This window comes from Vigna unguiculata, chromosome 7 (assembly GCF_004118075.2).
Source record: "Vigna unguiculata cultivar IT97K-499-35 chromosome 7, ASM411807v1, whole genome shotgun sequence".
Lineage (NCBI taxonomy): Eukaryota > Viridiplantae > Streptophyta > Magnoliopsida > Fabales > Fabaceae > Vigna > Vigna unguiculata.
Window position 1 is genome coordinate 8,435,142 of NC_040285.1, and position 15,331 is coordinate 8,450,472.

The 15,331-nt window shown below is 32.9% G+C and overlaps 1 protein-coding gene across 2 annotated transcripts; it reads left to right on the forward strand.

Moving 5' to 3' along the window:
* Positions 1–5,770: 5,770 nt before the first annotated feature.
* LOC114191867 (zinc finger protein JACKDAW-like) lies at positions 5,771–9,229 on the forward strand. 2 transcript variants are annotated; one of them, XM_028081308.1, is made up of 3 exons: positions 5,771–5,893; positions 7,288–7,684; positions 7,885–9,229. In XM_028081308.1, exons 2-3 carry the CDS (start codon positions 7,329–7,331, stop codon positions 8,951–8,953), a joined length of 1,425 nt encoding a protein of 474 aa, XP_027937109.1. In that variant the 5' UTR covers positions 5,771–5,893; positions 7,288–7,328; the 3' UTR covers positions 8,954–9,229. The 2 variants fall into 2 exon arrangements, with proteins under 2 accessions (XP_027937109.1, XP_027937107.1); XM_028081306.1 differs by lacking the exon at positions 5,771–5,893 and adding an exon at positions 6,183–7,151.
* The last annotated feature ends 6,102 nt before the right edge of the window (positions 9,230–15,331 follow it).

The window sequence follows — 15,331 nt, forward strand, 5'->3', positions numbered from 1 at the left end:
TAATAATAACCAATAGGTCTTTAAATTTAAATTTTATTAAATCACAATTGGACCCATCATAATATTTCAAATGAGTCACATAAAATTAATTGATATTTGATAAAAAATATTATTTTTGATGTGCAATGAGTGTGTAGTTACTGTATTTGTGTTCATGTATTGTCGAATTATTTAAGCCTGGGATGAATGGATATAACTTAATCCATTGTTTTCAAGTATATTTCCATACAAAAAGGTATGTTATAACCTTAACTATGACAACTAAATCTAGCAGTTAAAAGTTGGAGAAAACATGTTTATAAATCATATCAAAATTATTTTGAAAACCTTTTGAAAAAAACAAGTAGATCCTTTGATATAGATCCGTCTGAGATTTAGAATGAGTGTAAGGTATTTGTGTTAAAGTTTCTTAAGAACACTCTAAGAATATTCTCATTGGACATTAAGATAGCCAAATGATTATCTAGATGTGAAGGTGCATTTTAAGGGTATAAGGTTACTTAACAATGCGTATTTTAATAATTTAAACGGAAACGATTATTATAGTGGGTATGAAGACGGGACAGATATGTATATCCTCATCTTATACTTAATTGAAAAAGTTAAGTATTCCTCCATACACATATCCGATCAATGCAGAGACTTAATTGAAAAAGTTAAATATTCCTCCATACACATATCCGATCAATGCAGAGATTCCCTGTCAAAACTGGGACGAGTTCGAATAATTCAAATTTATTTAACATCTCTAATATCTAATAATCTCTAATATCATTTTAATTAAATAATTACTAAACTCTATCATGGTTTACTTATAATATTTATTTAACGTCATTTATTTATTTTCTTAATTATTAACATTTTCTTAGTTATTATAATTTTTCAGCGTCATGCAGGTTTGTTCAATTTTCTTTTTATATTTTGTTCATATGTTTTTTTAACCAAAAATCAAACCAAGCTACACTACAAACATACCTAACTGAGAATAATGAGCAAAAATGTGGTTATCTTATACGTTGTTGTAATAAAACAATATATTAGAAATATAATTAAATTATTAAAACTTATTTTTACTAATTAATTTGTTAATAATAATTTATTCATAAGATATCAAATTATATTATCATGAATATATTAAATATGGGTAGGTAAAATGTGTTTATAAGTACTTCATAACTATAATTAAGTTATTCCTTTTTAATATTTATCTATAAGTACTTATAATTTCTAAAAACAAATAAACACCAAATAAAAAAAAAAACATCCCGTGAATGCTGAAGACAAAAATGCATATATAGAAACATAAATATATAGTGGTCATTAAACTTACTCTTATTGATATAATTTGCGTCTAATAAGTTGATCTACTAAGAGTTATATGCTTTCATAAAGTACAATGTAATTAATACAGAGTAAAATTTCATTATAACATTTATTATGATAAACTCAGCTATCAACTACAGTAATTCATATAACTAATTATGAATAATTGGTAGAACGTTGAATAATCAACAGGCAAATATATATAGAAATGACTGTGTTTCTGGATATCTTGAACCCGTTCTTCAAACCATTTAATCCTTAAACTTGAAGGTTTCATTCCATATTTTGCAAGCTGAAGCTATTGCCATATACATTCTATATTTCCCTCCTTCTTAGCAAATGTAATGAACTAAATCTTCTTCTTTCGACCATAGTTTTAAATTGTGATCGTAGTTTTATCACATTTTTTACAGAGTTGATTATGACAAAAAATACCATTTGAATAAACAATGCATTAGAGTTAGAATGTAGCACTAAAACGCGTTTATGAATAAAAAATCACATAAAATAATCTAATTTGAAAATGAAGTTGAGAGAGAGGCCTTTATAAAAAAATTTCAAAGAAAGAAAGCATAAATGAAGTTAGAAATTATAATAATTTAGAAGGATGGGGCCTTCGATCTCTATACACTTGCTGTGAAGACAGGGAATCCATGGAATGGATGTGTGTGAGGGATGTCTTTATCTGATGGACTTAATATATGTATTTTTATATAATACCTGTGAGTTTCATTCCTTTTCTCTTTCCAAACTTCATATCAAATTGCAGATCTTGTTAACCAATAAATTACACTATAATTAATTTGTATAAAATACTACCACATGTACACAAACTAATCGAGAAATAGATAGATTTTAATATTATGCTCTTATATTAAAAAATAAATTTTAAGTTTAAATCAATCTTTCGATCTAAATCAGTCTGTAAAATAAATTTTGTATCCAAATATATACATAAAATCGTTTGAGATATTCGTTATGTATAAGTTATGATAACATTTAGTATTTATCAAGATGAGGTTTGCTTTGTTTATATATATATATATATATATATATATATATATATATATATATATATATATATATATATATATATATATATATATATATATATATATATATATATATAAAATATATTTTTGATCTTTTAATTTTCACTGAATTTTAGAATTAATTTATTTTAAAATTTTGGACTAATTTAGTCCTTCATTTTTTCGAAATACGTAAATTTAGTTCTTTTAATCAAATTTTATTAAGTTTATTTGATGTTTCGTGCACATTTCAGGATTGTATTTAAGCTGTTTATAATGTGACACATTTAAGTTAAATATTATTATGAAACACGCTTGAAATGTCAAATAAACTTAACAAAATTTGATTAAAATGACTAAATTCACATATTTCGAAAGATGAAAAACTAAATTAATCCAAAGTTTTAAAATAAACTAATTCCAAAATTTACTAAAAGTTAAAGAAAACATATTTAATCCTGTATAATTTAGTTGTATTTATAATGAATGGAAGATCTGTTTTAATAAGTGTAGATGTGTTTTTCTTTTTTCTTGATATAAATATTTTGTAAGAATTAAATTAGGAATTATCACATGGGGTTTGAATGTCTGTGAACGTGGGGTACTGGGTGACTGGGGGAATTGATCATAGGATACCGAAATGAGGATGAGGAAACAAATAATATATAGATTGGAAGGGAAATTCCGAATGCAAGATGCCAAAAGCAGTTGAGTTGTCTCATATTTTTATAACATCACACATTACGTTTTCCCCAAATTATTATAAATTCAATTATTATGCTCATTTTCCTTTCTTTAATTCCATCAAAATTCAAAAACACCCTGCTTTTCACTTCCTCAATACAATATTGTCAAAACCCTGGCCCCCACACCTTCTATTATCTAATTAATCCATCACTAATTCTTCCTTTGATCGCTATTCTTCACCTAATTCTCTTCCTCACCAATTCCACTACCTACATGACGATGCAATCTCAATCACTTCCCAGTTAAAACTTCTTTTTTTTTTCAAGTTTTTCTTTCTGCTATTGTTGGAAGTCCCACGTCGATTAAAGGTGGACCAATTCATAATATATAAGTGAGTGCAATCCTCATCTTACAAGTCAGTTTTGGAGGATTGAGTTAGACTTAAGGCCCACTTCTAACACCTATTCGACTAGAAGTGGACCAATTTATAATATATAAGTGGGTGCAATCCTCATCTTACAAGTCAATTTGGAAGGATTGAGTTAGACTTAAGGCTCACTTCTAACACCTATTTCATAATTATATATGGTTATGAGTTCTACCCCTCTAAAAAAAAAAAAAACTGTAATTGTTGCATGAATTTTGATAGCGGAAACCATAAGCCTTCCTTTAACCAAGATGAAAAAGAAAAAACTGTAGGAGAGGAAGTTGGAGGAGTGCTCCATCCTTAAGCATTAAGTAGCATAGACCAAATGAGGTAATAGCTTAGAAATCTAACTAAGGGTGGGTGTTGGATATGATGGCCCCAAAGGGATTTTTTCCAATCTAAACACTATGTTTTTAACAAGCTACACCTATATGGGATCTTATTCTTCCAATATGCTCATGGATTCAAAAGGGGTATGAATAACATAGGATGGTCCTCCTATTATGAAACTGCATAATTAAATAGGTAGAAGACGTAAAGCTTCACACCTTCACCTTATTCACCTTCTTCACCTTCTTCACCTTCATCTAACCCTTTTCAAGTGAAAGTCAACTAGTCTATGCTTATATATGGACCATCATGATGCGTGTACACACACTCTAAACAACCATTTGCACAAGAAAATGAGCATGCTTTTCTGATTCAGTCGGTGCCCTCTATATGGAATACTAATCCTCATATTAACCTCAGTAGTTGTGGTTTAGTTGAGGTGCAAATATAAAAGGCTAATATTGTTACTTCTGATGGCAATATTTGTTCCCACACCAGACATGTAGGGTTGTTGGAAATAGACAGAAGAAGTTATGACGAGGAATCGGAAAAATATATGATTTTCAAACCTCTCAGTCTTCTTTAATCACGTGGACTACATATGGTATAGAGCAGGAGCATGCCCAATGTTACATATGTAACCTGCAGATTATTGCCTTCCTTAAATACTCATTGCTCATCTAAAGCAGAAAAAAAGAGTAATAAATATTAATTCTGCAACTGTCTATGCATGTGCTTCTAATGCATTTTGGTACGACACAGTTCTAGATGCCTTTCTCTCTTCCTTTTCTTTGTTCCCAGAAAAGTTGAAGCTGTCATAATTGTTATATGCAGTGGAATTAGAAATGGGGTATCTCTTTATTTTTGAATTCGATGATCAATTGCAAGAATTTTATCCAACAAAAGAAAGAGATTGTTAAATCATTGTCTTGGCTCGGTCATCATCAAGTAATTATCTCATTAATTATGCTAGTGTGACTGTAAGGTGAGGTGTCTCTGTCACTCAAGTAATCCTCAGATCTGCCCTTAAGTTTGCGTTTGGTTAGGAATATTACTTGTACAATTTTTTTTTTATTTCTTTCCCTATATAATTTATATTCCACAACCCATAATTATTAAGTGTAGATTAGATCAGCTATTGTTCCACAAGTTTATTATTTATCCAAAAATACCACTGTATTAATATCACATCTTTTACCTAATATCTGCCACACCGTTTATGTAAATGTGAAAATCTCATTTTACTAAAAATCTTTATATCCATTGATAAACATGAATTCACTTATTATGAGGAGAATTTTGTGTGGGGTCGTTTTCCGAAGAACACACAACAGTTGACGTTTTTGTTCACAGAACAAAACATGATTTATTGTGAAAGAAACAAGTCTAACAGCTTTTGGAACGGAGAAAAGAGGAAATAACAGGGTTCATGTCACCAAAGTTTGGTGATCACATCAGGAATACTGGTGCGAGGAAGAAGCTGAGGTTTGTGAGGTAACATCGTGGTCGTGATGAGCAAACAATAGGATCACATTCCCAGACATGTTTCGTGGCATCCTAACGTAAATGTACGCGTATACACGTACATACGTACGTCAACTTCAACCTTCAACAAGTAACAACATCCATCTAGCGTAGTAGTCTAGTCTTAGCCATAAACCCTTCTCATGAAACATAATGCACAAGTTTTCATCACTCGCACTTTTTGGAATTGGACGGTGCATCAAGGGTCCCCCACGGTCTAATCTCTGGGTCCCACATCGTTTGTCTGACAGAGACAGAGGTATCACGGACGGTCCTATCACCTTGCATTGGAAAAAGAGAACCCTTCCCCTCAGGCCCACTATATTGTATACTGGACCCCACATATGAACTTAATATCTTCTTCATATGAAAAATAAACAATTTTTTTTCTTCTTATTTCTCAGCATATCAGTGTCTGTGAGTGAATGTGAATGTGAATGTGAATGTGAATGGATCTCTCTCTGACCCTGAAGTCTGATCTGATTTAATCTCTCGCATGCTAAAAAAGAGTGGTCTTCAGGGCTGTAATTATGGCTTAATCATTCCACACCTGATAAAGCATCTAATAAAGGTAAAACACTTTTTTTTCTGAGACCCTCCTCGCTGGTTCTCAAGAAGCGCAGCATTATTTTTTTAACCTTGATTTCCTATAACTACTGCAAGCAAGCACAACGATACAAGCAGTCAAACACACAACCCTTGCAACTATATCTATTAGTCTACTGCTACTAGTAGTGGTTGTAGTTGTTGTACTATTTACCTCTCTCTCTCTCTCGAGATGTTCATCAGAATATATATAGTATAATTTTATTCATTTCAACCAAAAGTTACTAGTACTTACTTGGAATGCCTTTTCAAAAATATTTTCGGCTTTTAAAGCAAACAATTGGAGTTTGTGCTCACATATATGTGTGCCATAGCGCTACAAACACACAACCCTCCTATTTCTTCATATTCAAATCTCTGGTTTACTAGGCAAAAAGGCAAAACAAACCTCCCTCAAACACAAGACACAAAACGATTGTGCGTGTGGTTTGTGTCTGTTTTTATGTGTCCCTCTGTGTGTGACTGTGAAAGAGAGAGAGAGAGAGAGAGAGAGAGAGAGCGTGTGTGTAATGTCCCTGTGGTGGCCCATCTAAACATATGGCTCACCGTCTTTGAGGATACAAGTAAATAAGATGAGAAATAGACTAGTCTCAAGACCAAAGACAGCAAGAGAGAGAGAGAGAGAGAGAGAGAGAGAGAGTGAGTGAGTGAGTGAGACTGAGAGATAAGATAGAGGTGGAGTGTTATCTACAACCATCTTATGGTTTATATGGGCTTTTGGTTTTATCTTCAGAGAAACGAAATCAAACAAACGAGAAACCAGATCACCAGCAGTTGGAAGTTCATGCTTTGCATTAGTATATAGTTTCTTTTTCAGGCTTTAAATATTTTTGGTTTGATTCAAGTTTTCGTTTATGGCCTTTTCTTGTCTTTTGGCAGAACGATATATATAAAGCCATCCACTCTCTTTAAAGAATTTGGGTACCCTCCAAAAGAATTTATGTTCGTTTCTTGGCTTTAGCTACTCCAAAACCATTGTTTTCTTCTTTGTACTGTCTGAAACCTTTGAAACTTCGCTGTTTGCTTCTGCTCACTGCTTACCCACCCATTCCAATATACCCCAAATCCCCATTTCCCCCTTTTTTCTAATATGCAAATGATGCCCGGTGACCCCTTTTCCCTATCCACTTCCATCGGAGCCTTCACTCAAGAGCAAAACACAAACCCTAACCCTAAACCTAACCCCCCTCCCAAGAAGAAGAGAAACCTTCCAGGAACACCAGGTCTTCACCGTCAACTTCATCTTCATCTTCATCTTCATCTTCATCCTCCTTCATCAATCAAAGCACTTCAAATAACGCCGTCATGCACTTTCATCTTTTTAGCTCATTTTTTTCTTCCAAATTTTTCATGTTACAGATCCAGATGCCGAGGTCATTGCTCTCTCGCCGAAGACCCTCATGGCCACGAACCGATTCATATGCGAAATATGCAACAAAGGGTTCCAGAGAGACCAAAACCTTCAGCTTCACAGAAGGGGTCACAACCTTCCATGGAAGCTACGACAAAGGTCCAACAAAGAGGTAAGGAAGAAGGTGTATATCTGCCCCGAACAATCCTGCGTCCACCACGACCCTGCAAGAGCGCTCGGCGACCTCACCGGCATCAAAAAGCACTTCAGCAGAAAGCACGGCGAGAAGAAGTGGAAGTGTGAGAAATGCTCCAAGAAATACGCAGTCCAATCAGATTGGAAAGCCCACACCAAGACCTGCGGCACTAGAGAATACAAATGCGACTGTGGCACCCTCTTCTCCAGGTGATTTAATTAATATATATGTTTCTGTTGCAATGAAATAAATGCGTGCTTATGATTATGCAGTACTATATTTATGTAACAAGTCCGATGTTTTTTCATTGGTCGCGGAGTTTCAAATTTAATGCTTCCTAAATTGATGTATATTTTGGAGGAGATGTTGAGACGAGGTAGTTAATGGGGTTCCATTGGATTTTGAACAGAAAGGACAGCTTCATTACCCACAGAGCATTTTGCGATGCCTTGGCAGAAGAGAGTGCGAGACTCACCTCAGTCACCTCAACAAATCTAAATTTCAAGAGCGAAGAGGGTGGTAATGTGATGAACTCGCAGGGTGGTTTGGGAGGGCATGGACTAATTGCAGCAGCAGCAGCAGCACAAAGTCTTCAAAACGTTTCTGGCATTCCACAATTCGGGCCACATGGTTTTCGGTTGGATTTTAATGGAATGGAACAACCAAGGCCTAGCTTGTCGCTGTGGTTGAACCAGGGGAATCCCCAGATGAATAATAATAATAATAATGGTAATGTTAACGGCAACAATAATGGTCCCGATGTGGGGCCCAATTACATGTCGTCATGTTCTTCCTCAGGTTTGCCTGATATTGTGCAAATGGCTCAGGCTAATGGTTTGATGGGTTCTACATCGATGGTGTCTAATTTTGGGGTGCCTGCGGGTTCTAATTCTACCAGTGCAAATCTTTCTCTGTCGTCACTTCCTATTGGAAAAAGAGGGGAAGCAGGTGGAACTGTAGTGGACTTGGCGTCTATTTATAACTCTGAGGGTCCAAACAAGAATTCAAAGCCTGCTTCACCTATGTCAGCCACTGCGCTTCTTCAGAAAGCAGCGCAGATGGGTTCCACCAGAAGCACCAACCCTTCCATTTTCAGTGGTAGTTTCGGTGTGATGAACTCACCTTCCTCGCAAACTACCAGTCTCAATAATAACAACAACGCCGCTGCAGCCATCATGCTGCCAAGTAATACCACTGCTGCACCTGATTTCACCTCATTGACGCATTCACCAAACACTTTTGACCAACTCGTGATGCAAACCAATGCGCAGCTGCAAAGTGAGCCTGTCAAGTTAAAGCTTCGTTCAAGCGCCGCGGAGCACAATTTGACAAGGGATTTTCTCGGAGTCAGCGGAGGAGGAGGAGGAGGAGGAGGAGGAGGTGGTGGTGGTGGACCTCAGTTCCTACCCCAAGAACTTGCAAAGTTTGCTTCCATGGGGTCGCCTATGGGGTTGAGCCATTTCACCAGCAACCAATGAACTCGTCTGGTTTCTGAGCCTGTAAAAGAACATCAAACCGAGAAGTGTGAGAGCTTGATCGTGTTGTAGTGTGTGGGGACCCACTTCTTGAACGAAAAGAAAAGAGAATATCGAATGCCACGAGTCATGCATGTTCTCCCTATTGTTATATTGTTGTTTTATCTTCTGTCTTAACCATGTTATCGTTTTTGGCTTCTCTTCCTTGAGAGAAACGAAGGGAGGCATAAAATAATGAAAGAAATTCTTAGTAAAACGCAGAAAACTAGCAGTTACACATATGACTGTTGTTTATGTTAATTGCAAAATAGAAGAAAGAAAAAGAAGAAGCAAGGATGATTAAGATTTTGATTCCTTTGGGTTTTTGACAAGAACAATAATAATTGAGTGATGAGTCATGTGATGAGTGATGAGAAAGGTTTTGGTAGATATGAAGTGCAGCCAAGACAGTACTTGTAACGTAGCGAGAATCTAGGTGACAGAGTAGGTTTCCGGTAGACCCTGATAACAATGACAAAGTGAAGTGCAGGGTTAAACAGTGAAATTTGCTTTGGTGTGGCTAAGTGGCTAAGTGGTGGTGGTGATTAGAATGAGAGATGAATGGTCAAAGTTGTTTGACCAGCAATGTGTGTGTGTGTGTGTGGAATATGGATTGACATTTCATTGCATGACAGATCGTGGTTGCTGTACAGTAACTGTAAAGTAGGTCCTTGACTGCTTCCAATTTGGATCTGTGTCCGAAAACGATGCAACCTTGGTTTGTGCAAAACCAAGAATTTTTCATGCTTTAACTGAACCATAATGTGTTGTGTAGTATTACACACCCCGGCATCACTAACGGAGTAATAAATTCTCTTGTCTCTGTCCCCAATTCTGTTCGATCAAAACCACTCAATTCACTCCATTCTTAATTGCTGCTGCACAACACAACTCAACTCATTCATTTATTACAAACAAAATAGTGTGCTTCATGATTTAATCACTAGTATTACAACTTTGATTTCTGCTTTGGAAATGTTTAAAAATTGAACAACTTTAAGTAGTACTTATATTAAGGGCATTGTTTATAATTTAAGAGAATCTTGTTTATATCAATACATTTGATATGTGTTATTAAACGATATATTTACTTGCATGAGAAATAATTGAAAAAAAAAAGTCTTTATTATTTCTTATAATTAAGAAATGAAAAGAAGAAACCAAATAGAATATTTTGTTTTTGCTAGATTGTTATCTTTCTTTTGAGTTGAATGTAGGCAATAGGGTTATTTTTTTTCATTGTAAAAGTATCCAAACAATTAAATGATAACTTATTTTCATCAAGAAAAGGGCTAGCAACACCTTTATTATTGATTAAAAAAGTATTGAATAAGATAAAAGACTTATAAGATTTATCATTTTTCAATCAAGTTTAAGAATGCATGTGTTGGGTGCATTTTTCTCTCATTAATCACTTTGGACTTTCTCTGTGGAAGTATATTATGATTTTATCACAAAGAAAGGGACCATGAATTTATGGTAGGCATGCGCTTAAATAAAAAGGACAATGAAAAAGAAAGAAAGTGAAAGAAATGAAAAAAAAAAAAACAGAAAGTGGGATGATTTTTCAGGGAACGTTTGCTCAACTTTTGTTTTTATTCAAAGTAATCTTCTTATTCATTAAAAAGAGTTCATATTTTTTTCTATCATTAATTTAATGTCATTTTGAACATGATATAGTGGTATAATGTAAATAACACGTGACATAGTCTAATGTTGTTGGGTTATCCAACATTGGTTTAGAGAATTACAACATGAGAATCTAACTCTTCATGGTTGAGTTATCCAAATTGGATACTAACTCTTCATTGTCAAGTATCATTTACATTATCATATTGCCATTCTAAATGACATGTTAGTATAACGACTATATTAACTCTTTTTAACAAATATGAGTACTACATAAGTAAAATAAATAAATAAACAAAGGATCACATTGAATCATTCTGACAAATATTAACACTAAAAGTATTAATTTTCCATCAAATATGTTTAATAAATATCTAAATCTTAACATCACAAGAAAAATTTTAAATAATAACCAATTTTAGTAACAAAAAAATATGTTTAGAGAGACAAATTTCCTAATTAGAGATCAATTTTGTGAGAACCTAGAAAATAGTATTTTAAGAGTGATAGTGTTTTAAAATAATGAGATACTATTATTGTAATAATATAACGCATAATTATAAATAGAATTTTCATAAAGGGATCTCATTACTTAAAAATATTTCATCTCTCTAAAACCCTCTTTCTTGGAGCTCTTTCATCTCTCTAAGTTTCCTGACCCTGTAATAATCTCTTTGAAGATCGAAGATCGCCTGTGTGATCCTCACAGTGAGATCTTCAAGTTCATCCGATCAGTTTCTCAAATTGAGTAAGTTGACTTTTAGCTCATCTTTTGTATTTTATGATCATCTTGCAAGCATCTCTCTTTAAGGTCGCATATAAATATGTTGTCTTATGTTTGATTCTCTATTGATCAAGGATCATAAGGATATGATGATCTGATCATTTTGTGGTGTATCTGTGTGTAGATAGAGTACCTTGTGGCTTAGGGAAAGTCTTGGTGTTATTAGAGCCAGTGTCCAACTTTACTCAGGTAAGGGAAGCAAATTAGACTTTGTTTGTCTCGTGTGAATGTTGAATTGGTGTGAATTTCTTATATTTGATGGTGGAATTTGACTGTAGCATGATATATGTAGAAATTTAGTGTTAATTGTTATGTTTACGGTTAGATTGAATATGTGTAATTGATAATGGGTTTAGATTCCTTCATAGTGGTGTTTTATGTAAATGGAACTCTGGTATGACTTAGGTAAGTTGTAAATTCTTAAGCTAAGGTGTACTTGGACTCAAAAATGCACAATTTTGCAGAATTGGAATTCGCACGATTATGTAGAATTTTGTTCTACAGAATTATGCAAACTCATTGGACGAGCGAGGACTCATTGGGCGAGTTATGCATCAGGGGTTCATTGATTTGAAAGTCATTGGGCGAGCATAACTCGCTAGGCAAATTAAAGAGGAATATTTTCCCTGGAGTCCCAATGGTAAATTTGTTGGACGAACAATCTCGTCGCTGGTCGAAAGTGTAATCTTCGCCCAGCGAGAATATGTGCTCGTTGAACGAGTTGGTCAAAGCTTAAGTAAGACTTTGCTGATTTATTATAGATTTTTTTTTATATAGAGATAAATGTTATTGATATCTAAAATAATTATGTGTTTGTGAGCATGTAACATTGGCTAATTGAAAGAATTTCAAGGAAAACTCTTTTTGAGAGTGTTTTAGTGTATGTCTTGATATAGGGGATGTCTTGATAGGAAGGTATTTTGAACACTAATAATCATTCACACTCATATAGAGTGGAATGGATTATGTGGTCAGAGTGACAAAAGATTATAATCTTGGGATGTATTTGGGCTTAAGGCATAATGGGATTAACCTTATATGTGGTTGGGTGAGGACTCTTTTTGTCTAAACAGAATTTAGAAACCATCACAGGTGCATACTTCCTTATAATTCTATATCAAGTGCATCATCCGGATAATTAAGTCTAAAGTCAATTAAGTTGTATAAATTGATATAGTTGTGTGACTTATGCTTCATTGGTATGTTGCTTATTTGTGATACATTTTTTTACGAAAATGTTTTAATATACTAGCTTACCCTTCTCTTGGTTGTTGTGTTGGTTTTCTTGGTTTTTTTTTTTTTTTTTGCAATGATCATTAAATGATGTGAGCATAGGAGCCTAGAGGTGTGGAGACTAGAGTGATGGATGGTAAGGAGCAAACATAGTAGTATAGGATTATAGATGTATTATGGTGTTTTTGATGTATTCCTTTATAAAACTTTTCATAGTTACTTCCTTGGGATAATTGTATAAGTATTTTATTATCATTGACTATCTGTTTTGTGTTATCAGAATATCTAATATTTTATTTAGTAGTTTATGTTACAAATTTATTTGGTAGTCAAACATTAATTCGTAGCTAATGTTAGTGACCAATTAGATACCAATTCATAATACAAACTATTAGTTATCGATTTAGAGATAAATTATAATTTTTTGAAACTATTTTAGTTACCAATAATTTTTAGTTTATAAATTAGTATTTAAATTGGTCACTATAGTGACTAATTATTTTTTATCATTAAAATTATTCAAAGATTATTTTTTAGTGTAAATATTTCTCAGTTGTATTCTATCTAATAAAAGCAATAAGAAAACTATTAAAATTTCTTTTATATATATATATATATATATGAATAGTAAAATTAATGTAACCAAATGCATTTTTTAAATACACCATACTTATAATATTCCTATAAATATCCTTTTTGGTTGGAACAAAATGGATTCCAATAAATTATTATATTTTACAAAGACAGATTCAACTAAGTTTGATGTGATCTGTTTCTCCCTAGTCACAAGTTAGAACAGAAAGAAAACCAAAATTCTAAAGACACATTTATTGGTATTTACATTCATTTATGAACCTCAAAAAATTTCAAAGCACACCTTCAAACCTTCCAAAACTGAAGTGGCAATTAAAGGCAGTGTACTAAGTCTATCCCTAGCCATTTTGTTTTTGTGGGTTTTGACTTGTGTTTTTGTAGCTATTGTAAAAGTAACAGTAAATAGCTTTTTGTTTTTTAAACTTCACCTTAATCTTTGAAAATATAACCAAACAGGATAACATGTTTGGGAAGCCAACATGGAACATAAGAACCACAAAATCAACGATATTCCTCTAAGAACAGAGCCAAAAATAAAAAATAGGAAACAGTAATGCTTTCCTTTCTATTTTTTGGGACAATTTCTTTAGGGATATGGGTCCTCAGAATTTTTTTGGTAGATGAAGAGATTGCATGCATGATTGATGTTAATAATTTTTTTTTAAATAACTATATTTTATTTGAAAGTAGGTTATAAAAAATAATTTTTGGGGAAATATTGCCCAATGGGCAATTGGTTGAGTTAATATAGAATGAGTGTAGGCCATAGGTAGCGAGGAGACAGAAAAAGCATTGTTGAAAAATACACAAAAAGAGAGATGATGGGTTAAATAAAAGGCAGTTCCCTAATAAGATTTCCACTTTTTATTGGTATTTGTCATCACCAGCTTTTTGAGACCTCACTCGGCCCTAGCAATCTCTTTCTCTTTCTCTTTCAAGTTTTTAGCAACTTTGTTTCCTAACAATCATACTTTCACCCCATTTTTTTCTTTCTTTTATAGAGCCTTCGGTGTATTGACTTTATATTCTACACCCTACAATATATCATTTTGTGTTCTCCATGCTTTGCTTTTCAAAAAAACTTTAGTCTAACTAAAAGTTGAAGATCAAAAGAGGTCCTATTGCCTTTATGCTATGCCTTTATTCAACAAGAGTTTGGCACAAACAAAAATAATGGCTATCTTCATATCCTTCCTGTATCTCGAGAGTTGTGAGAAAAGTACATATTATTTATAGGTTAAAAATATTTTGAATTGTATAATTTAAAAATTTATTTTAGATTTTACGATTCAAAATTTAAAAAATATTTTGGATATTATAATATAAAAGTGTATTACAAAGTTGTACTCTGTCAAGTCTTCTGGGTTCTTCTCAGTAGCGGAACTTGACCAAAAATTTTAAGGGGGCCAAATTATATTTATTATATATAAATTATTTTTTTTAATTAAAAATAATAATTTCTTTTAATTAAAAAAAATTAATTTTTTTATATCATTTTTTATTCAAAATAAGCACTCATGACAATAAAATTCAAACAATATAACAATAATATATATGAAAGAGTAACGTAAAGTTTATCATCAACAATAATATATATAAAAAAAAAACAAAAGTTACCTTTAGTCAGATGCATTTGATATGGACTCCATTTTAGATAAGTCCTTCATACCTCATCAATTTGATTTGGTGGGTATTGCCAAATTTGAAGACGCTTCCCTGCATCACATTCTAAAGTATTTTCAAATTCATTATATGTAACTTTAGGAACATTAGAGAGTTGTTTTTCGTTTTCTTCAATATTTGGATTCTCATGAAGTTTCTCAATTTTAAATGATGTAGATGCATTTTTTTTATCTTCATCACAAGTCTTCCTCAATATTTTAAGAAAATTAATAACTTCTAAATGATTAGCTTCCCTTACCTTAGAATAGATTCCTAATCTTGTTCTTCCCTTACACAACTTCAAAGCCTAAAATAGCTCTATCTACACAAAGAAGAGTTTGATTAACAATTAAAGCATGATTTTATGATCTCTAACAGATAGAGATATGTCTAGAGAGTAGAAAAGTCACATACAAGAGGGAAACATATTGCTTCAAAAA